General features: G+C 44.8%; 1 protein-coding gene across 1 annotated transcript in view; it reads right to left on the bottom strand.

Annotated features, from left to right (window-relative positions):
- MAP3K1 (mitogen-activated protein kinase kinase kinase 1) overlaps nt 1-24,536 on the bottom strand; it is a 463,606-nt gene that overhangs the window by 62,902 nt on the left and 376,168 nt on the right. The window contains exons 13-15 of the mRNA XM_085631362.1: nt 18,343-18,532; nt 16,127-17,399; nt 8,601-8,753 (exon numbers count right to left, since the gene is read on the bottom strand). Of these exons, the coding sequence (XP_085487488.1) occupies nt 8,601-8,753; nt 16,127-17,399; nt 18,343-18,532 (1,616 nt within the window). The remainder of the gene's footprint in view (nt 1-8,600; nt 8,754-16,126; nt 17,400-18,342; nt 18,533-24,536) is intronic.

Below are 24,536 nucleotides of genomic sequence, written 5' to 3'. Positions count from 1 at the left end.
GCAACGGAAACTGGAGACTGCAGAATGACGGTCAATGTGCGTTCTCGCGAGTGGCAAACAGGTCTATCCGAGGAGTCTTCCACGTCTGGAAGACGCCCCTAACCACCTCCGGATGAAGCCTCCACACGTGGTCGGCGGAGAACTGTCGACTGGGACTGTCCGCACGTACGTTCAGCACCCCGGCCAGATGATTCACCATCAAGCAAATCCGATGATCCTGAGACCAGGACCAGAGCCGTAACGCCTCTCTGCAGAGACGGTACGACCCTACTCCTCCCTGCTTGTTGACATACCACACCGCGGTAGTGTTGTCCGTCAGGACTTGAACCGACTGACCGCTAAGGGAAGGGAGAAAGGCCTTGAGCGCCAAACGTATCGCCCGCAATTCCAGAAGATTGAAATTGATAGGGTGGAGGCATCCGTTATCACTGTGGCCACCGATGGAGGAAGATGAAAGGGCTTTCCTTGAGACAGATTGCCCCCCACACTCCACCAAGACAGATCTGCTGCAGCTTCTCTGGAGATCCTCACAAACTCCCTGAGATCTCCTTTGTGCTGATACCACTGCCAGCGGAGGCACCACTGGAGTGCCCTCATGTGCCGGCATGCATGGTTGACCAACAGAATGCAGGAGGCGAACAGACCGAGCAGGCGAAGGACCTTCAGAACTGGAACAGCCGCTCCATTGTGGAATAAAGGGATCATTTCCTGAATGTCGAGAATTCTTTGAGGAGGAGGAAATGCTCGACACACAGTAGTGTCCAGTACCAACCCTATGAACAGGTTGCGTTGAGAGGGCACCAGGTGAGATTTGGGCACATTGATCGAAAAACCCAAGTCGAATAACAGTTGAGATGTTACATGCAGATGATGTTGCACCATCTCTGGGGACTCTGCTTTCAGAAGCCAGTCGTCCAGGTAGGGAAAGAACGGAATCCCCGACCTCCTGAGATGAGCAGCCACCACTGCCATCACCTTTGTGAAGACTCGAGGTGCAGTAGTAAGACCAAACGGGAGGACCGCAAACTGGTAGTGTTGTGACCCAACCGTAAAACGGAGATACTTCCTGTGCAACTTCAGGACTGGGACGTGGAAATACGCATCCTGCAAGTCGATCTACACCATCCAGTCTCCTTGCTGCAACGCTTGAAGAACCTGTGCAAGGGTCAGCATGTTGAATTTCTCCTGTTTCAGGTAAAAATTCAAGACACTGAGGTCCAGGATTTGACGCAATCTGCCGTCCTTTTTGGGAATCAGGAAATACCGGGAGTAGCATCCCTGACCCCTTTCCTGCTCCGGAACCACTTCTATTGCACCTTTTTGAAGCAATGCAAGAACCTCCTTCTGCAGAAGAAGCAGATGGTCCTCTGAGCAAAAACCTTGGCAAGGAGGGTTAGGGGGAGGAAACTCCCGAAAGGGAAGGGCGTACCCATTCTCTACGAGGTTTAAAACCCAAAGGTCCGTTGTGACCGATTTCCAACCTTGCAGAAAGTGGGACAGCCGACCCCCCCCCCCCCCCAGGTCTCACATGATCTAGGATGGGGGATCTAGGGCTGCTTCATTGGGAACAGAGGCATCCTCATCTTCAGAGGCAGAAGATGAGGATGGATTGCGACCCGAACCTCTCCGGCCCCTTTGTCTTCCTCTATATGACCTATAGAGAAGATTCTGCTGCTGTTGTTGCTGCTGTTGCCGAGGCTGACGGAAGGAACGGAAAGAAGACCTCCCAATTCCTCTATACTTCCTGAAGCCAAATCCCTTAGCCAGCGTCTGCAAACCCAAATATTTCGCAGTAACCCTGCTATCTTTAAATCTTTATAAGGCGGAATCAGCTTTTTCCCCAAAAAGCTTTTCCCCATCAAAAGGCAAGTCGACTAGAGTGGCCTGAACATCAGCAGAGAAGCCGGAAGAACGAAGCCAAGCCTGCCTTCTAGTGGCTATTGAAGACCCCATAATTCTAGCCACAGAATCAGCCGTGACTAGGCCCAACAGAATAACCTGCCTGGCGGCAGCTTGAGTGTCTGTAACAGCCTCCATAAAAGAGGCCTTCTCCTCGTCAGGCAGTTTAGGGGCTTACTGCTTCACCGAGTCCATCAAAGCATGAACGTAGCACCCCAATAAACAAGTGGCATTAGTCGACTTAAGCGCCATGCTTCCAGATGAAAAGACATTTTTAGCTGATTGTTCGATCTTTTTAGAATCCCTGTCAGCTGGTGCTTGAGGGAAGGCACCTGAAGATTGCTTCGAGCAGGAAGCTTGCACTACAAGGCTCTCTGGTGAAGGGTGAGAAGAAAGGAAACTCGGGTCCCCCGGAGCTACTCTATACCTCCTTGCCACTTGTCCAGAGACTGCAGGCGAAGAAAGTGGCTTGCGCCAAACGCCCATAACAGGCTCTAAAATAGCCTCATTAAAGGGCAAAAAGGGCTCAACAATTGAAGATGGTGAATGAAGGACTTCAGTTAAAAGGTTTGGCTTGTACTCTGCAGAGGGCAACAGTAAGTCCAACAACTCTGCAGCCTTTCTGATGACTGAATGATAGGAGCCAACTCTTGTGGAGGAGAAGATCTGGCAGAAGAATGCTCCCATTCTGGAGTAGTATCAAGTCCACTTGCATACTGAATGCCTTCAAACTCATCAGTTGAATCACCAACTTCACCTTCCTCCACTTCCTCCCTATATCGTTCCTCCTCCATAATCCTCTGTGCCTCTCTCCGAGAACGGATCCGAGGGCACGGCGTCGGCGGCGAACGCAGAGTCGGCGGCGCCGGACGCGGTGCAGACTGAGTCGGCACCGGCATCGAGGGAGGCTCTGAAGAAGGCAAACGATCCAGTCGAGGCCGGGAGGATGGATCTCCAGACGGCGCCGGGAACTGCCATGAAGGAGCCATCGACAAGAAGGGCATAAAAGTTGCCTGAGCATAATGTTGCGGCACTCCCAAAGTATACGCCATTGGACCAGAAGGTTCGCCGGATGGGAAGGCAGCCCTTTGGAAAACCCCATACATAGCATTGAGGAAATGCGTTGGATCCGGAGTCGGGAAATGCGGGTATGGATTAGACTCTGGATCCGGTTGAGGAGCAGCCGGAGCATCCTCAACTGGAGCCGCAGGTTCAGCTGGCACTGGAGAAAGATCTTCCACCTGCTCCGGCTCGGTGTCGGAAGCTGGTGACTCCACTGGCGCTGGTGACTGCGCCGGAGTCAACCTGGGCGAAGGTGTCTTCTGCGGAGACACACGAGGAGAAGGGGAAGGCAAAGGAGAAATAAATTCCTTACTTCGACGCAGAGGCGATCTCAAAGACTTGCTCTTCGACGATCGGCGCAGAGAGCTATGCTTTCTCTTCTTTCTGTGTTTCTTCGACTTCGAAGAGTGTGAAGTCGACGACTCCGGCCTCGACTTCTTCCTACCTCTCCTTTTTTGCCTTGGCCATGAAGAGTTACTATTCCCTCTCTTTCAGGACCTTGGGGTTCATCTTTCTGCAGCAGGAGCAGTCATCCACATCATGGTCTGAAAAAAGGCACCACAAACAATCTTCATGGGGGTCAGTAATGGACATGGTTTGAAACCTGACTTCCTCGTCGAAGACATGGTAAATCCAGAAACAGTAACCCACTACAAGACAACAAAGTAGCAGGAGAGTGCTGGAAAACCGCTACACGTCTATGGCGCGGAAAAAAGGGAACTGACGTCATCACGCCGACATGGCTCTCTTATGGCTCCGGTGACGTCATACGGAGTTGCGAGCGGAGCCAAGGTATTCCGACGTCGGCGTAGAGAGCTAGGGAAAAAATTCCGTGGAATGCTGGTGCTGGGGATATTCACAAGGTGAGGAATCCACTGGCAGATGTATCCATCAGAAACATGGCTTACAGCTTATAGTGTTTGTTAGAAATGGTGGTTCTGGTTGGCTAGGGTATGCGCACCTAAGTCAGACAGAACCTACCACTCTAGTCAGGGAAAATAAGTCACGCACCTAAAATAACCCCTGATCATCCTCTTGATAACTTCGCACAGAGCAATAAGGCTTATTTATCCCAGTGGTAATGTGTAAAGTAAACACAGGGGAGGTGAGGCTTCGCGGTGGCTGGTGTGGAGTCGGTTCTTTACAGTTGCAAGGAAGGTGAGGTGTCCGTTCCTTACTGCCTGGGAGGTGATGCGTCAGTTCCTTACTGCTGCAAGAGAGGTGAGGCTGCGGTGGCAGGAGCAGTATCTCAGTTCCTTACTGTGAAGCGGCGTAAAAAGTCAGGCCACGAGGCTTCGGATCCGCAGTGTCGATGCAGAAGCTCTGGCATCGGCTGGGCCGCAGCTGTGGTGTACGTAGGGGCGGGGCGTCGTGCTCTTCAAGAGCAGTGCCCTTTGCTCCGCTCAACTCAAGCCCTTGGAGAACCTTGGAAACAGGATGTAGAAAGCAAAGTCCAGTCCTTTCACTCACAGCACAGCAGAGCAAACAGCTAAGTGGAAGTCCCTCCTGACAGCTATCCAGCTCTTCTTGCTTGAAGAATGCCCTCAACCTTGAGTATATGGTGGCACAGGTCCAGTACTTAAACTCATTTCAGCCTTTGAAGTAGGCAAACTTCAAAGAAAAGTCTTTGCATTGAACAAGAGCGTTCCTTTCACTGGCTCCAGACACACTATGGGGAGGTGGAAACGACTGTGAGAGGACAGGCGCAGCCCTATTAAGGTGTCAGTGTCAACGGCTCCCACCACCTAGCTCAGGAAAACCAATCAGCCTGGTGATGGGCCATCAGGATATGCAGGGCACACCTCAGCACCCTTTGTGTGACTTGTCTAAATTGAATGCACAAACAGCAGAAGTGTCATCCTCACCCAGACGTGTACTCCATAGGCACAGAATCTTTCCATAAGAAAATGCCAACTTTCTAAAAGTGGCATTTTCAGACCTGCAATTTAAAAACTAACTTCACTAAAAAAATGTGTTTTTAAATTGCGAGTGCAGAGACATCAAACTCCAATTTTCTATTAGCTCCCAATTGGCAGATACACTTGTAAGATGTTACAAGGCTTTGCTGTAGTTAAAAACGAAATTAGCAGTATTTCACTACCAGGATATGCAAAACACAACAGTAAATGCCAAACATTTTAAATACACTGCATCTTGCACATGGGGCTACCTTAGGGGTGTCTTGCATGTAATAAAATGGAAGGAGTGGGCCGGGCAAGTGAGTGAACTTGCCAGGTCGACAAGGGCAGTTTAAAACTGCACACAGACACTGAAATGGTAGGCTGAGACCTGTTTGCAGGGCTACTCATGTGGGTGGCACAATCAGTGCTGCAGGCCCACTAGTAGCATTTGAATTACATGCCCTGGGCACACATGGTGCACTGTACTAGGGACCTAGTAGTAAAACAAATATGGCAATCATGGAGAAACAAATTACCAATACATTTTAGACAGAAAGCACTTGCACTTTAGCACAGGTCAGCAGTGGTAAAGTGCCCACCAAAGTCCTAACATAAGCAACAACGAAATGCAGCACACAGTCAAAAACAAGAGATCAGAGGCAAAAAGGCAGGGAAAAACGCGCCAAGAGATGCCAGGTCGAACATTTTTGTTTTTACTCATTCATCCTATGCAGTCTATTTTATCAAAAATCTATAGTCGATACTGAATTAAACTTTGGATAAATATTTCAAGGGTGAGCTGGGTTTCTCTATAGCTTCCCCCACCAAGCCCATCTAAGGACAAGTAATCCAAACAGGTTTTTTCTATAAGGACAGGCAACTACAGCCTATATAGTGAAACAATATGTTTAATCTAGCCACTCAAGGGAACTTTCATTTCATTTTGGAACTGCCCTACTTTAATGTATTACGTACCCAGGCCTTATGAGCTTCACCTACACAAGGTTTCCTTGGGTATGTTCTGCTGAGGAATTTTTGCTGCCGTCTCCCTAGGGGTGCAACTGCAGGCCTGTAGCTACCTAATGAAATCCACTCATGTGACTTGGGTGTAGATTTTGTGCTATATTACTATGGATTTATTTAAATGTTAAACACACCAGTTGGGGGCTAGCCACCTTTTATGGGTCAGAGCACATACCGTGCGGTATTCAGCGGCACTGCAACTACACTATGTTCTGAAGTATGAGTCTGCCTGACTAACTTCTTGCAGGAGCCGGGTGTGCCGAGCACTGGTGCAGTGCAAAACACTTCCTTCATGGCATTAAATTCCATCTTACACTAGTTTGTTCTCTGAAGCAAGCTGGGCTGCTGTTTATTGCCTTTCTATTTCCAAAGTGAGATCATATATATTTAGACACATCTTGAAGCTCGTTACTTTACCCATTTAAAAAGAATAACTTATTCTGAAAACATTTTGAGAACCTGGCTGTAAAGTTGTGGCAGATTGTGTTTGTATTTTCTTTAGAGGTGGATAAATGGACAGAATGACTTCAATTTCTGGGAGCAGTCTTGCAGAACCAGTTGTTATAGTTATGATTCAGTGTACTCTCCTGGGCGGAAACAAGATATTGCCCTATCGAAATAAAGATTTAAATATGTTTTAAGAACCAAGCTAGATTCAGACACTGTAGTCAATAAATAGTATTTACAATGCTGCAAGTACTCAGCAGTGTTTTGTCTTAATTCATAAGTGATGTAACTCTTGTCCAGCTTTGCCATACAACACTGTTTTCTTGAGGGATGAAAAACAATCCTTAATTCTTATATAAAGGCTCCTTATGGCACTGTCTACTTTGTAATGACATGATTCATATAGTGATCAAAAATGTAAGTCTTACATTGAGTGGCACTGTGAATACTACAGAAGATGACGAACAAAGGGGGACTGGTATCCCATGATTGATTATTATTACTATGCGGCACAAATACAGTGGCTGGCCAGCTGGGTGGCAGGACAAGGCTGATAGGAGCTAGGATGATTTGGAGCCGCACGTAGAGAGGGGCTGATCCCTGCCGTGCTTTTGGGGACAACAAGTACACCGACTTGTAAACCGAGGATCCATTGCACTTCCCTTCGTTGGAGAAAAGGGGTCATTCACAGAGTGGGATTTGTTTAATTATACACTCAGGGACCCAACTGGTGGGGCTGCCGAGGCTGAGTGTGGCTGTCTGACAGACCAGCAAAGGGCAGCTTGGTCAGCAGCAGAAATAACACTGTGTGACTGTTACACTGAGAGCTCCTTGAACACACTAAATGAGCTTATGATGGGGAGCTGCCTCCGATAACAATGCCTGATCAATGGAGCAGTTATATGAGGATTGCGCAGATTATTTGGGAAGTGGACCTAGAAACCCCCTCACCCACAACTTATTAGCAGAAAGTGATGCCTTTTGGAAGTAAGAGCCACTTTTTTTTCTCCTAGCGATACAAGAGGACGCATACTTGGATGATGCACACGCTACCGAACCTTCGGACTAAGTTGGAGACCTATCTCAATAGGCAATTTGTGGCAAAGGAATGGGAGCGGACTCTAGCTTGTATATTTAAGTAAACAAGCAACACCAGATTCAAATTCATACAATTCAATTACCTGCACTGACATACCTTACACCCCACAAGCTAAATGTGATGTTACAGACTACTGATTTGGGATGCCCCCTGTGTACAGTCACGGATATGGACTGTTTGCACATGGTGGTAGTATGCCCAACTATAGAGAGGTTCTGGATGAAAGTCATAGAGACGCTAGAGCACGCACTGAACAGGACCCAGCTATATAACGCAAAGTTCGGTCTTTTGGGGTTGCACAGGGGGCCCCCTGAAAAACAACCAGTACTAAATTACTGCACTTAGTCCAGGGAGTAGCCCGCCGGGATATCGCACAACACTAGAGATCCTCGACAGGCCCACTACATAGTAGGTGGAAGCCAGATATCTGCTGGGCACAGGTGGAAGGAGCGACTCCCAGGGAGGAAGAACGCAGAGGGCTCTGCAGGGAGCCTCTTGCTGAACGGATGTGGTGAAACAGTAGTATGGCAGCAGGTTGACACTTCTGAAGGAGGGTCTCTCGGTCTTATGGAAGGGTGACCTTCACTGAGGTGGCTGCGTGCGACAGCCATTGGGCCATGGCAAAGTATACAGGTAGTTGCACACAGAGGATCGCGGGGCACACTTCATGGCCCACAGAACACACCACAGTACAGTACTTAGCCCAAACCCGGGGACAGTAGTTGATAAATGGTTGAGTTAAGAGCTAGTGTTTATTGGCCCATCCGGGCGTAGGGTATGCACAGGAAATACTGATAAGGAAAGGGTTGGGACTCCTGTATGGTTTACCTAGCGGGATTGACACGATACCTGCACCACTGATAGGATTATCGACTTATGAGTGTAACACGAGAAATATGTAAAACTGATAAAATGAGAAACGCACCGCTGAACATGTAAAAGCTAATAAGGGCAGTTTAAAATAAAAATACCAACCTTACTACGTAAAACACAAATGTAACAAATTATAGAGCACTGGTTCCCTACCGGTTGCAGGATGTACTAACTGAACTTCAAGCATAATGATCCTCAATCTATAAGAGTAATTTAATAGATGAATAAAGGAAAGAATGTTATGCTTTATGTTCATTTAGTTGCATAACAGTTAATAAACTGCAATGGACACTTACTTGCTTCACAGCCATCAGTGTGCCAGTTCCGACATCCTGAGCTTGATAACAGGAAGAAAACGCTCCCAAGCCTATCTGTTGACCTTTCAACCATTCATTATCCTCTCGGTAGTGCTCCTTTGCTTTGGTATGGCCGGGCAGAGTCTCCGGTGTCTGCAATTAAAGGACAGCTTTCACATTAAAACTTAAATAACATGAGGAGAATGTGAACCGTAATGGTGCCTAAAAGCGAACATTGTCTTTTATCAAACCACTAGCAATTTTAATATCAGTAAATGAGGGAAATGGATTGAAACTATGCTGCAACATGCTATTGAAAATATAAACCTTGCAAACTGCTCTAGAATGTATTAGCAAAATGTCTCAAAAGGACTTAAATCAGATGCGTCCTCAAACATAAAAGCTTGTATGTTACACAGTGGTCTTCCCCAAATGGCCTCTCTTTGGAGTAACCATGGAATTAACTGATCTTTAGAAACAGAAGCCTCTGAAAGTTTTTGAAATGTTTAATAAAAGAATGTGTACTCGAGGAGCTCACACCATTGTCCTGAATGTAACCACAACAAGCATTTTCTGTTTTTTAGGCCAACCAGGGATGTCACAGAATCTGGTCGATTCCCCAGTGCACTTTTTATTCTTTGGTTCAGGTGCTCTGAATACCTATATCTAAGGCGTTTGCAGATGACATTTTGTTATTCTCTCATCTGTGTGGAAAAATGTACGTCAAATTTGCTACAACTGACATCCTTTCCAAAATGGCATTTACCCATTGCAACCAAAAATCCTTGAGGTGGTTAATACCATGCACTGCCTTTAAGGCTCTATTCAAATGAATGGAGCATCATGACTTGCCTTCATTGCATTCATACTTAGTTTTCTGCCACTCAAAAGCTTGCTGACGGTACAGCTAGATTGCTCTGCCACACAGGTAGCGTTCTGTGTGAGAAAGTATTCATAAGTCATGACTATGCTGAACTCTCATCACATTTTAGTAGCCAGGGCTACCATGGATACAGGATGTGCAATAATAATTTTCTTTTGCATTTTCGGCCACAATGGCGAGTTTCAGAGTTCTGAAAGTGGGAAGTACGGGCACGGATTGGTAAATACTAATGCAAGACTCTGTACTAGTCTCGGGGGCCGACTGTGGGCAGCAACGTTATCATCCACAATGGCCCATTAATATTTGGAAATGAAAAGTAAAATCCATCCAAAGTCAAAGTCAAACAACCTGCATTGAACTGCATCCAAGGCGGTCTATACTATGCACCAGGTCTGGATTAAAGGTCTTTGCCTAGCAAGTGTGGAGCAAGCCTGTATTCTGTACTCGTTAAAGTAGTAGATCAAATGATGTTAGATTGTAGACAACTGCTAGTGGCTTACACTTCCTTGGCCGTTGTCTTAAAGGATGTTGGGCAAAGAAACCCTAGTGTGAAATACTAAGTTATTCCAAGTGTCCATCAGCTGTACCATCCCCCACACTTTATCATGACCTTTGACTTTATATCATTCCCAGTAATTCAATGGTTCTGGTTTCCATTATGCATGATACATATTCATGTTGTATCTGGTGGTCTACCAACAGTTTTGGTCATTTGCAGAAATTTGTGCTCCTTCTTTGAGCTTGAATTTCTGACTAGAAACGTTGCTCCTAAAACTCGGGTAACCTATCAATATTGCTACAGCAGTAGGGCTCCTGAGGAAAAAAACTATAACTAGTAATAATGCATTATCCTATGGCTAGATCCACTTAGTGTGCCTGGACTTTGAAGAAGTGATGAATGGTCAAGGAAATAAATTTCAGACCGGATCTCTTTGATTGTTACATCAATCTAAAGAGACTGAGAGTAAAGCCATATGTGCTCTATGTGCACTGTTGACCTGTGCTGCTTTCTCCAAACAGGATTCCATGTAGCGCATCCATGTGGGTGGAATTCTCTTCCACTACATATCTGCCTTGTACCAGACTTTCAGACAATTTTCGGTTTTAGAAAAGTGGTATTTTGGTAGAGCATTAACGAAGAGCTGTTCTGATTTTCCCCTTATAATTAATGTATTTCTATTTATGGACATACTGTTGTCTGTTACTTAGTTTTTTTGTTAATATGGCCCGTTTCCCTAAGGCTAAGATGCATTAACTACGTGTCGAAATAAAAAATAAATGCATAGTGGGGGGAAAAATTACCCCAGACATGCTGTGCAACAACTGTTTCCAAGAATTCCTAGACATGAAGCATCTGGGTCAACAAAATTTAAAGTGGTTGAAGAATACAAACCAGCATGGCAAGTATCATTGCTGTAACACTGTCTTTAAGAAGCCTGGGGAAAGCAAACTGATAAGGCATTAAGAGTCAATAAAAGGCAAAACATAACTAGCTTCTTATGTATGTAGCAAAAATACATTTTGCTTTTAGTGTTGCACTCCAAAGATTCCTGGTTAAAGTAAAACACGCAAAACCCACACACCGAGTTTAACGAAAGGTTTAATTTAAATTTAATTAGCAATTAAGAGAGAGAACCCTACTTCATCAAAAATACGGGGTGGTCAATCAAACAATGGTGGAAGTTTTATACTGAGGAACAAAATGGTTACTTATTGGTAGTTAAGCATATTGAAGAATTTTCTGGATTCACATGCTATGCATTATTCTGCCATCTAGTGGTTGGGTCCGGAATTGTCACATGTAGTCTCATCTCTCTTTTCTTTTAAGTCGAGCCTGGGCAGTGCATGCGCTGCTCTGCGAGGCATGCTGTATTCAGGTATGAACTTGAAGCTCCGCCCACATTTTACATTGGCTTGTGTCATTGTCCTTTGGAAACTGTTGGTTTTTATTGGTCAATAGGTTTAGTAGTCCCTCCTCTGTATCACCTGGTCTCATTTTGTAACCTCCCATGAGGACACCCCCTGTTACATGTGTTGTTACTCAGTAGGCTTTAATTACAGCCTCCGAGCACTATTTGCTTAAATGGTTTACTCCTGCGACACACTCTCCCCCATTACTTTAATTTTTATTTTTTTCATAGCACAGCATGCTCATACAGTGGTTTACTTGCAAAAAGAACAACTGATGGACACAATGCTGAACAATGTCATACATTCACCCCAGTACAGAGATCTGGGCCTAAATCCTTCGTTTTTTTTGCTCCCCATGCCATTCCAGTTTAGACCCAGCCATTTGCAAATCACTCTTGACCCTGTTCCCCATAGGAACAGTCCAGCCTGAACTGCCAAGCCAGGTCCTCCCTGAACTAGAAACAAGCATCCTAGGACCGGTTTTGGGCTTTCACCCCTTATCAGCTAGGCTAGCTTGACTCCAGTGGCATGGAGAGCATATATGCAGCATCAAACACATGCTTTTAACAAAAAAAATGTAAACTGCTCCATGCCACACTTTCACTTTAATGGCGGTAGCGCCCCTTTCCTTAGACGAGCCGTGGCTAAGGAAAAGGGCACGGCAGCCATTAAAGTGAAACTGCTGCATGAGGTGCTTTTACAAAAATAGCAGTATCGGACTACAGGAGGTAACCCTTAAACCACATGGAGACTAGGGCAATAATGTGTAAAACAACAGTGTCTCAAGCAAGGGTATTATTTGGCATACAAGTATAATAGGCACAATTAATTACCAAGGATTAAATCAAGAGGGAAGAAAGCCAGGGAGACATTTTTGCAGAAGATCGATTGTATTTCAACTGTTGTTCATGTTGGACATATTAAACTTCATATGTACAATCACATGAGGAGGTAGCACTGTGTTACATTAAATGACATGTAACCGAAAATATACTGTGTCCGCAGAGGAACTCCTGGCACCTTTATATACCAGATACCCTACCTTACTTCTCTTTATCCATGGACCATTAATTGTTTGGGTATCTCAAATTGTATAAAGATTTTTATGTTCACTTACCTTTTGTTGCGCCCACCACAATCGCTGTATATACCGACTCACGTGTCACTTGCACCGTCACCAAAACTTCACGAGCACGTGCACACAGTATATTTTCGGTTAAATGTAATTTAATGTAACACAGTGCTACCTCCTCATGTGATTGTACATATGACGATTAATATGTTCAACATGAACAATTGAAATATAATCGACCTTCTGCAAAAATGTCTCCTTGGCTTTACAAAAAAAGCGGTTGTCAAGTTGACAAAGAAATGCTTCTTTTTGTAAAAGCACCCCATACCGTGCTTTCACTTTTATGGCAGCCGCGCCCTTTTCTTTAGAGACGGCTCGTCGAAGGAAATGGGCGCGGCCGACATTAAAGTGAAAGTGCCTCATGGGTGCTTTTACAAACAAGCATTTGTAAAATGCGAGACCTATTGAATCGCAATTGCTCGTTTAGTGGGTGTCGACCATTTGGGCTCATGCACCTCCTTGTGTGACCTTACAGGTGCCCACTGGAAACCCTGCATTGCATCGCCATCTTCAGATTCTTTTTTATTCTTTTTTTCACTGGAGAATGGACATGTTACGTTTCCTTTATCCTTTGCAATATTTTTCTCTCCCTGTGCTTTCTTTGTAAATACAACTCTACTGGTGGAGGTGGGTGAGTCGCATGAGACTCCAGAAAGGTCTTCAAGCTGAAAGACTACCTTCACCGGTAAGTAACCATTTTGTTTTGCAGTGTGAATCTTTTCTGGATTCACATGCTATGCATCAATTATATACCATTATTTTATTCTGTGGGTAGGCTAGGTCCTGTAGAGTGTGTTCACAAATCTTAGTACTCTTCGTCCCACTTTTGCCTTGGATGTCCAGACAGAAATGCTTAGTGAAAGTTTGTATTGATGACCTGGTGGCTGCTGCACTATCACCCACACCCTACTTTTCAGGAATTCTAACAAATAAAAAAAAAGGCAACCCTACTCAAAAGGAACCAGAGCTTTTAAACAATATCAGAAAGAACAGTTTTTTTATTGGAAATATAGATGTATACTTGATGCAAAAATGAGTACAAGCGCACAATGAGTGTTGAAGGATGTAGAGAGAGAAAGCAACACAAAGTAGTCAAACACTGGTTGTGGCAAAAAGAATAATAAACTGTATTTTACAATACAAATGCAGCGCCCCACGGGAAATGGAAGCAGAAAACAAACCAGGAAGGACAATACAATTATATAAACAATACAAAAAAGAAAGACCGGTTTCCAAACTGTTACAAACAATCAATTACATTTTTTTTATATCTATTGCACGCAAACCCTTTTAGCAATCAAATAGGTCAGATAATTGGTTTGTTTTGAAAAATGTTGACAACATTTCGACCCTCTTTGCAATGCGGGCTCTCATCAGGACCAATTGATATAGGGAACACCTGTGAGTACAAAACATATGGAGTGACTACTTAGTTTTAGGAGTAACAGCAACCGTAGGCCACAATGTTGGTTGATTGTTAACGTATCTGATGGAAGCATGGAGAAAGACATTGATAAATACATACAAGAGTCTACACCAACAAAGTGCTGAAAGGGAAGAAGTACTCACATGGGGTATCACTCGTGGGACCTGGATGACGGTACCAAATAAAATGTACCCCCAGGGAGCCGGAGGTAATTATAGCTGTGTGTCCCAGGTGGGAGTGTAGTGGCTGGCACCGATGTGCTGTAGACCGTGCTCTTTGGGGAAGTCAGTATAATCAATGAGGTAGGTTGCAGGAATCAAGTCTCGCCACAGCAGGCATTATTGTGAAGCGCACGGTATGCACTGCTTGGATAATTCACTCAGCTCCCTGTGGGTAAGTTTTATTTAGACAATACCTACATTGCCTGCATTCGAGTCTCTCAACTCAGTGCTACTTACAGTATTTTATATGTTATTTTATAACAATAATTCCTCCATTTATTTTACCTTACCGTGACTTTCATCCAGTTCCCACCAAGGGTACCCATGTGAGTACCCCTACCCCTTAGTAAGCACGTTGTTGGTGTAGAATCTCTATGTATTTCTCCATGCTTCCATCAGGTACGTTACCATTCAACCAACATTATGGCCTATGGTTGTTGTTACTCCTAAAACGTAGTAGTAACTCCATATGTTTTGTACCCACAGGTGTCCACCGTATCAATTGATTCTGATGAGAACCTGCATTACAAAGGGGGTCTAAAAGTGATTGACATTTTTTCAAAACAAACTATTATTCGAACCCATTGATAACTAAAAGGGCTCGCTTGCAATAAATATTTAAACAAATTCCATTGGTCACTTATTACAGTTTTGAAACCTGTCTTTTTTTTGTATTGTTTATATCATTTTATTGTCCTTCCGGGTTGGCATTTTGGTTCCGGCTCACGTGGGACACTACGCGCTTTATGTATATGTATCTTAAAATACAGTTTTTCTTTTTTGCCACAACCAGTGTTTGACTACTTTGTTTTGCTTTCTATAGGCATTGAATATTCATACTTTTAACTTCATACACAACATTATAATTTGCTGGCCCTGGCCATTTTTCTGAACTGTATTAAGAATGCTGCAAAACTACTCTCAAATGTGAATGCATTTCAGGACATATTTATTTTAATGCAACTGTTTTTCCATCTGTGTTCTCACTGATGTAAAACAGCCTGTGTAAGCTGATATTTTAGCATTCATTATAGTCTTGATTTGTGTTAGCTTTAATTTCCACTTTAAATGCATCTACATTCAGCGTGGACAAGCATCTTTCATGCTGGGTCCTTGTGTAATCTTTATGTGGTTCAAACAAAATATTGTCTTTCGCCACTTAGTCCCTCATCTGATTAAGACTACACACTATTCAGAGTTCAGTTGTTAGGTTAAGAGGGTGAATCAGTTACTCTGTCAGAAGTCTCCTCCTTTACGATGTCTGGGTTTCGATCAAAATGGACATGTTCTATTTGATGGGAAAAAGGAGCCAATAAAACTGGATATTGTTCACTTAAAATGTACCCTCACCTGTTTATCGACACTGACATGCTATCTTTACTTGGCTGTTACATATTCTAATGTTACAACGGTGACAAACAAGCGTCTGTTGCTAAAAAGGGGTACTAGAATGAAGATGTTAAAAAGAGATCCTTGCAAAAACTGCTGCACACTAATTGGGTCATTGGAAATATATTTTACATCGAAGGGCACTTTATACATTTTAGAGAATTGTTTTCCCTTCTATTGAACACCCCACAAGAGTTGAACTTTGAAATTAAACTGAGATGCACTATATGTTATTAACAAGTTTGCCAACTGCATTAAAACAAAAATATGTGAAAATGTCTACAAACTCAGCACTTATGCATGATCTCACAAAGATCTGCTATATCTGTCAATCATTTATGGCATCAACTACACAACAAAACATAATGGTTTACTTTCTACCCATGTACACTTCAAATGTTGGCACCATTCAGAAACCATGATGAAATTCAGGCTTTTTATGATCGAAAAACAATAAAGGTGCATAAAGGGGGCACACAGAAGACTTTCTAATAAGGAATTACAAATATCTCCATATCTGCTTATGAAAAGAGTACATCAATAGAAAGGAATCCATATACTTACATCCTTCTGAATAATGATGATATCTTCTCCATTTTCGACCTGTAGCTGAGGAATAACTGGAAGAGCATCTTGAGACGCAGACATTGCCATCGCGATATTCAATGCTTCTTCCTCTTCAGCTTCCATCTTTTCCTTGCACTTTTGATTATGGTCGACATCATCTTTATAGGTATCATCACTTTCAGCCTGTTCCGGAGAAAGAACTGCAACTTCTGACTTGAATGTCACCGTGCTGCCACTTTCTGGCATGGATGCTTCCAGCAGATCCTCAATACTCGAATGGAGTTCGGAGTTCACATTTAGCTGACACTTTTCATCTACTGGTGTGAACACAGAGTCATTACTGGGTATAACAGCATTTCCACTACTACTACCACTACCACCATCACAGTGTGAAAGATTCAAGTCAAGAGTCAGATTGCTTTTAGAAACATCTTCATGCTTGCCAATGTCGCCAGGTAAAGGCCGAGATGGTTTTGGCCGGTGTATATGACTGGAAGGCATGGGTCGTGCCTGCGTGAAAATGGGGGAAAGCTTTTCAGGCTCTTTACTCCCTGTAGAATTGTTTTGAATTTGTAGGGAAAGCCGTCTCTGGGTTTGAGGGGATGCTGAAATTATTTTACAGGGAGCAAATGCCTGAGGTCTAGATTTAGTAACATCTGTTACAGGACCAGCTGGTACAGATGGAGTAGAAGGAGAAGGTAATGTTGGGAATGGTGAGGGGGGTTGAGCAGACGATGGAGAGTTCAAACACTGACTAAGAGGTCTGCGCTTAGTCTGAATTGCTGGCTTTGGTTGCTCGGTGGGACCTGAAGAAAGGGGAGAACCAGAAGAAATGCCAGTCAGCGTATTATTGTCCTCTGGGCTGGCATTTAGTTTCACATTGTTCAGTGCAGTTCCAATTCTCCCAGTCAATAGAACCGTATTAAGAGGGGAATTATTTGCTGAAATTTCAGGAGAGTTCGCTGGAGCAGACGGCTGTACAAAGCCATCGTGTCTCCCTTCAAATGTTGGTACATTTTCAATGCCCATTTGAATGGCTTCAACAATTTCCATTTCTTCTGCAATGGCCATCAAACGCCGACGCATTCGTGCATAATGGGTTGAGCTCGTCATACTCAACATATCTAACAGTTTTACGTAGACATGCGGCACTCTTGCAACCATTCTGGCGGCACTCAGAAACACCCTCCGTGATAGCTTTCCAACCATGGAGTGAGAATTGTCTATGGAATGGAGGGCAAAATTCAAAAGCGAGAGCAGCTTCTTATACCTGCATAAATGAAAATGAAGACAACAGTAAGTATATCACAAAACAAGAATTGCTACTGGTGTATGCCGTAATAGATGTGGTAAATGGGATGCACCAAAAATAGAAAAAACAATAGGAAAATAGCTGCCATACATCTTAATAGAATGGCTCACTGCAGATTATTAGAATTGTTTTAAAACTATGGTTCGTGTTGAGAATTCTTTGAAACTCACTTCAGACTCCAGATCTCAGGAGTTTTGCCCCCAGAAAACATGTGCTCAATTACCCAGAATCCGAATATACAGAGGCAGTTCTAGACATAAAATTATCTAACATCTAACAAGAGAAATAAACCTGTTTGAAGTGAGCAGAATGAATTAACAAGAGAATTGTACAGGAAGCAAAAATGAAGGTTTTTATAGGGAAAACAGGTCTGTGGCAGCTCCACAACACAAGCATTTTAATAAACCGTTCGTTGTTTTGTTTGCTTCAAATTGCTCATTTCCATCGCCCCCATTTCAGTCTATCTTCTAATCATACTACTGTTTATATCACTTGATACCAGTTACATGCCAGAACTTTAAAACTTGGCTAAATATATGTCTAATATGAACAACTATTCCTGACCCCTCTCAATACCTTTCGTTTCATTCATGACAGCAAGAGCATGAGGGCTAATGTTCTTTACGTTATGAATGCTGGAATGGAAGTCCGTTCCAAGCAACGCTGCTGCCCATGTGTTTGTGCAAGCCCGATATAATTCTCCAGACGCCTACACACTTTAATTAAATTCAGTGTATGGTAACTGTCCAGAATATGCCAGTTCAACCCCAAGATTTAAAAGACAAAAAAGCTGGAATCAAAAGGGAAATCTGAAATTAAATCAGTTTCAAAATCTGCATTTATTTCTAAAGACAAATAGAATACTAAGTTATTTTCAGGATGCCACACTCTTTGCAAGTACCTGTCCACCACAGCTTCAGCTTGTAAAACTTCAGCACTGGTTATATGTGGATAAAAATCGTCTGGAAACTCCAACAATAGTCTATCTATGAGACAGAGCCGCCCAAGAAGTGCTTGCCAGTTGTTAGCCTCTGGCTGTGTTCCAAGAATACAATTTAGGACAAACTCCACACCACCTATTCCAATGGACCCTAACACATAAAAGAAAGAAATGTTACGTTAGTTGTGAGGAAATGTTCAGACTTAAATCTTTCATTTACTACTTCGCTTTATTTCATCCCCAGTACAGCACAAGCAGTGTTGCAAAATATTACCATTTAACATTCACATGAAATACCCACATAAGGCAGCCATCACAATAACATTTGCATAATTGTAGGAAACTGGGTTTCTGTTGCAGCATCACTCACTTTTTACCTGGTTTTGATGCAACTTTGACTGTAGAGTACTGGGTCCCTGCTAATCAGGTTCCCAGTAACAGTGTTCTTTCCCAAAAACTATGCCACGATTGGCACAACTTCAGACCCCCTGCATGTCCCCAGTAAAAGGTACCCTAGGTCCTCGGGTATGGGGAATGAAGAGGGTCTCCTAAGCACCCCCTCACCAAAGCTGTGCCACTGCCACTGCAGCTTTCATGCTTTGGTGCAGTGAAAAATGACAAAGTCGACATAGCAAACTGCCTGTGTGCCATGTCCAGCAGCACTGGCTAAGGTATGGGTACGTCGGCCCTCTAGCAGGCCTTATAAGCCCATAGGCAGGGTGCAATATATCTCAGGTGTGGGCATATCTGCATGAGCAGATATGCCCCTTCAATATTAATATTGTAAGTGCCAGGAAAGCTATTTAGAGTACCTGGGCTGGAAACTCAACTCGAGTTCCCCAGCAGCATGATGGCTTCACTGAACCCAGGAGTGTTTGGTACCAAACAACTCTTCTTAATAAACCCACACTGTTACCAGTGTTGGATTTATTAAAACGTGTACTCAGTGGTGAACCCTGAAAACCTACCTACCCTGGTGTGGGTTCTGACTGGCTTTGGCAGCCTGCCACCACCAGACATGTTTCTGGACCCCTGGGTCGAGAGCCCCCGCTCTCTGAGGCCAGAAACAAAGCCCATCCTGAGCAGAGGTGTTACACCTCCTCCCCCAGGATGGGCCCAGTGCTCGAGAGGGAAGCTTCAAAGGCCTGCCGCCTTTGTAATCTGATCCCAGCCTCTGCTGCTGATAGCAGATGGCCTGACCAGGTTTAAATCCCCACTTTTGGTGGGAGAACCGGTTGGAAAAACAAGCTAGAATAGGAGGTGTGCCCTCCTTTGCCAACTCCACCCATCAGATACTCGAGGCAAAGTTAAGCACCCTTTCATCTTGAAGATTGTGGGACTTATCCAATCAGGGCTAGGGCTATACCTCCCCCCCCCCCTACAGAAGGGTGGTTTAATAGTGGGTGTAGACACACAAGGTAAGGAACCTATTGGTCCCTGCCTGTTACTCCCCTGTAACTCCCCTAAATCTAGTATATTTAGGTGGTTCCCCCAGAAAGTGAAATCAGATTGACAACCTACAATAAAGAGCCTGCAGGAGGGAAGACCGAAGACACAAGCTTGCTAGTGTCCAGCCCTACCAGCCTGTCTGCAGCCCTCAAAGATCCTGCTGAAGAAGAGCGACTCGTCTTACAGACCAGCGACCTCAAGAAACCCGGAGGACTGCCTGCCAAAAAGACTAAATCTCCCGTGGACCTGTCCAAAAGAAACCAGCTGCAAAGAAAAAGAACTCTGCCCCGAGTACCTGTGAAACTGCCTCCGGGTCTGGATCGATCTCTGACGCTCACGGCCTAAGTCCAAGAGGCCCACCGGGCCAGCAAAGGCTCCCTAGTGATTCTGAGCCCAAGTCCACCGTGGGCAGACCCCTGCCTGACTCCTCCTAGACACCTGTGGCCTCAACTTGAAGACTTCCCCTGACCAGGACCTGCCCAGGAAGCTGTTTTCCTGACGCCAAAGGACACTCTTGCACCCGAAGCTGCTGGGCCTTGGGGAGCTTGGCCAAAAGGTGTCCCTACGTCCGCTAGCATCACTACGCACCTTGGCAGCTGTGGGTTTTCTTTGACCAGCCTCCTGGCCTGAACCTGCAGCCTTTCTTCAAATTCAAGCTCCCCCATTGGTTTGCACTGGATGCCCTTTGCAGTGTTAGCACTCTGGAACCAGCTGCCCCACAGCCTCTGAAGGTGTGAGTTTAGTGCTGCCCTGTACCCCCTGTAATTAACTTAACTCCAGGAGCCCGGCCCCTGACACAGCTTTTCTAACCTGTGAGCAAGGTATCTTCAATCAACCCTAGTTTCCATTGGTTAACATTGGGCGTCCAACCTCGACTGTGACCTCTGCCAATTGTTCCTGTGCAGCTGGTGGTGCACCTTTGGTCTGAACTTGAATCTTGCCTGGTGCGGACCTTAAACCTCGAAGACTGGATTTGTACATCATGCACTTAACTGTGAAACTGCATTCTTGTTTTCCTCCCATAGGATAACATTGCATAACTGAAAATCCACTTTTTTTTAAAGATCAAAGTATTTTTCCTGAAAAACATACTTCGCTTTTTGCGCACAACTTGTTCTTAAAATAAATCTTGAAAGATGCATATTTTTCTAAAATTGATGTGGATCTCTTTTTTGAGTCGTGTGTAATTTATTATTCAATGTGTGTATAATAAATGTCTTACACTCCTCTGTGTTAGGCCTAAGGCTGCTCACCCACACTACCACAAATAGAGCACTTTTGGTTTACATTGAGCCCTATACACTACTGAGGGAATCTCTGGACTCTGTGCACGATATAACCATTTAGTGGTATACCATATACAGAGCCAGTTTCCTACAATGATTATCAAAGCATCAGTACCTTACCTGCATGTAACAAGACTAGGTAAACTGCACCTCGGAAGATGTGGGCCTAATGAGTGCAGTGGTTTAGATATCTAAACAGATAATCAACCTAGTTAAAGATGGCCTGGGCAGAGCTAAATACTGAGACTGCTGTTTAAGGATTAACACTGTGTGAAATGGTGACTAGATAAAACAGTCATATTTCCCATCACATCCTCTTCTCTATTAAAGGGAATTCAGCAAGAAATTTTCTTCAGATGAGTGATTCTCAGTGGTGGTATGGGGGTTGGGAGGAGGGCACTAGGTGAGTGGAGAGAAGAGAGACTATCTTCTGAAGGCTTGGATACAATAAGAGTCCAGCAAAGAGGTGACTTTCACAAATCCAACCCTCTGAAAAGATGCACTTGCAGAGCACTTTTTTCAGCAATTGTCTGAAAAACAAGTGGTTGCTGGATGTACTTTCAAAGATGGTAAGAAGTGAATATGTTTGAAAGTCACAAATCCTACCCAAGGCAACCTAATGCCAAAAATTATCTGCATTTGTTCCAGGACACAGCAAAAGCCTTGAAAATAATTTGCTTTCAAAACTGTCACAACCCCTAAATGCAGAACCCCAAAAAGCAAGTGACAGTGTGCAGAATCCTAGACTTGAGATCTAATTAAAAGACACAGTTCAACCAAAGCAATATTTATGTGGCAGCGGGTCTATGAATGGACTCAAAACAGAAAGACCTGTAGGATTAAGTGGGCAAAAGGCTCCTCGTGGCAAACCCGACGGTCCAGATAATAAGGCTTTGTGAATGTATAGAGGGATGCCTACGTAGCCTCCCCCGACAGATGTCTAGGACAGGCAATCCACGCTTTTATGCAGTGGTAGCAGCTTTGGCCCACTTAGAATGAGTGCCCAGTCCTACCAGAGGCTGCTTTTTAGCCAATATGTAGTAGATTTTAATGCAGAGCATGATTCAGCGGGAGATTGTTCTCTTCTGCACTGGAGTGCCTTTTTCCCAGAGAACTCCACAAAGCTGATCGTCCAGCCGGTGGTCTTTGGTGAAATCCATGTAAAAGCTCTGCGCACTTTTGGGGTCTACACGATTAAGTCTCTTCTTCTCTTTAGAGGGATGAGGCGGAGCATAGAACGCTAGGAGTGATAGTTTGGCAAATGTGGAATGGCCTCTCAACTTTGGCAGTAAGGATGCCCGTGTCAACAGAACCAGTTTATCTGGAAAGTCTGAAGCTCACTTACACACCGTGCTTTACTAATGCCAATGAGAAACACGGTCTTGATAGTATGGCGCTGTAGGGAACAGCTGTGAAGTGGCTCGAACAGACTGCACATCAGTTAATCAGGACCAAATTAAGGTCTCACTGGGGCAATGCAAAAGGAGGAGGGGGAAACAGGTGTAGCACCCCTTTAAAAAATCGAATCACAACTGATGATTGTGAGAGACCCCTTGGAAACTCCAATGTGCAGAAGTGCGGACATTGTACATTCACCACCATGAAAATTCCTTGGTGGTCCAGCCATTTCCAGAGGAACAAGCTCCCCCCGCCCCCAATTTATTGCAGTACCTGGACTCTTTTCTCTCAAGAACGGCACAAAACAGAACCGTGTTCAGAATGGCTCCCATGAAAGGTAGCGTCTTAGAAGGAGTGAAGTGTGACTTTGGCACGTTGATACTGAACCCCAAAGACGACAGGAGGTTCACCGTAGTATGGAGGTGGTTGACGACTGCCTTTGGGTGATCCAGCCGTCAATCGTGAGGAAGGAGTAGACTGGCGCACCTGAACTCCAAAGAAGTGCTGCCAGCAGCGCCATCACTTCAGTGAACACCTGAGGGGCGCTGGTGAGAACAATGGAAAGAGCAGCGAACTGGAAATGCTCCTCTCCCACCATAAACTGCAGGTAGCACCGATAAGCCGGCAGGACAAGTATGTGAAAAAAAGGTGCCCTATCCGTTACCACCATGCAGTCTCCAGGGTCGAGGGCAGACCAGAACAAGGCCAGGGTTAGCATCTTTAATTTCTCTTGAGGACTGTGTTGAAATGGTGCAGATCCAGATCGAGAATAGGCCGAAGACCTAAATCTGTCTTGGGCACCAGAAAGTAGCGGGAATACCAAGGCCCTACTTCTGGCAGTCTCTAGACTGTCCCTTTGGCTAAAAAGGCTTGCTCTATCTGCTGCAAAATGGAGAGATGGTCCTTCGTTAGTGGTTCAGTGGTGGTGGAAGAAGCAAAGGTGACAAAAGGAAGGGTAAGGCGTAGCCTTTCCTAACAATTTGTAGGACCAACCTGTCCGATGTGATCTCTTGCCAACTCGGATAGCATCTGTGATTCTGTGTCTCAGCGGCTGACTATGACCCCCGTAAGGGCACACTAAAGAGGTGTGGCAGGTGGTGCTATGGGTGGCAATGTGGGCTGTGGGAGCAGTGGTCAATGGGCTGAGCGGCATGCTGATCTTGACCGCAGAGACGGTGGGCACCTCTGCCTGTCCTGCGAAACTGATGGATCACCTGAGAGAGTTAGTCAGACTGGCCATAAGGGACGCCTTTGCCAAAGTCACAAAAGGAGTGTTGGAACTGGTGCAGTTGGCGAGGCATGCAGAAAAGCCCAGAGAATGAGCGCCGACCCTACACTCTTTGAAACATTTGATGGCAGAGCCAGCCTTGTCCCTGAACAAGTGAGTGCCTTCAAAGGGTATGCCCATCAGGGAGGAGCTGGACATCGTCAGAGAACCAAGTCAAGCTCAGTCATGCTCAGAGAATGGTAAAGCTGGCGCATATTACTCACCTAATGGAGTCGATGGTGTCCAAGCCACAATGAATTGTAAACTTGGCCGCATCACAATCATCTTGAATCACCTGAGACAGGATAGGATGATGGTCTTCCACCACACCAGGGAGGGTTTGTTCCACTGTATCTCAAAGGGTGTGACCATAACAGCTCAACAACCAGGAGGCATTAACAGAACGCAGGCCCAAACTAGTGAATAAAAAGAGGTGCTTTGCAAATGTCTCCACTCGCTTTGACTCCCTATCAGGTGGAGTGGTAGCAAAAGTTTTGAAACTAGAATGGCTGGTGGAAGCCTGCATCACAAGACTTTCTGCAAAAGCACACTGGAGCAAGAAAGTTGGGGCGCCTGGAGCAGGATTGTGGCACCAGGCGATTTGTCTTTTAACAGGTGGGTCAGAAAGTCCTTGGCCAAGTTCCCAAAAGGTTGTCTGTCAGAGCCTCGTGGAAGGTCAAGAGGGGATCAGAAGTCTGGACAGCCTGCATGACCTCAGAACGTTAGTTTATATCTGCAGGGTGGAGAGGTGGAGA

Source organism: Triturus cristatus, chromosome 2_1 (assembly GCF_964204655.1).
Source record: "Triturus cristatus chromosome 2_1, aTriCri1.1, whole genome shotgun sequence".
In the NCBI taxonomy this organism is placed as follows: Eukaryota; Metazoa; Chordata; class Amphibia; order Caudata; family Salamandridae; genus Triturus; species Triturus cristatus.
This window is presented reverse-complemented; position numbering and strand designations above follow the sequence as displayed.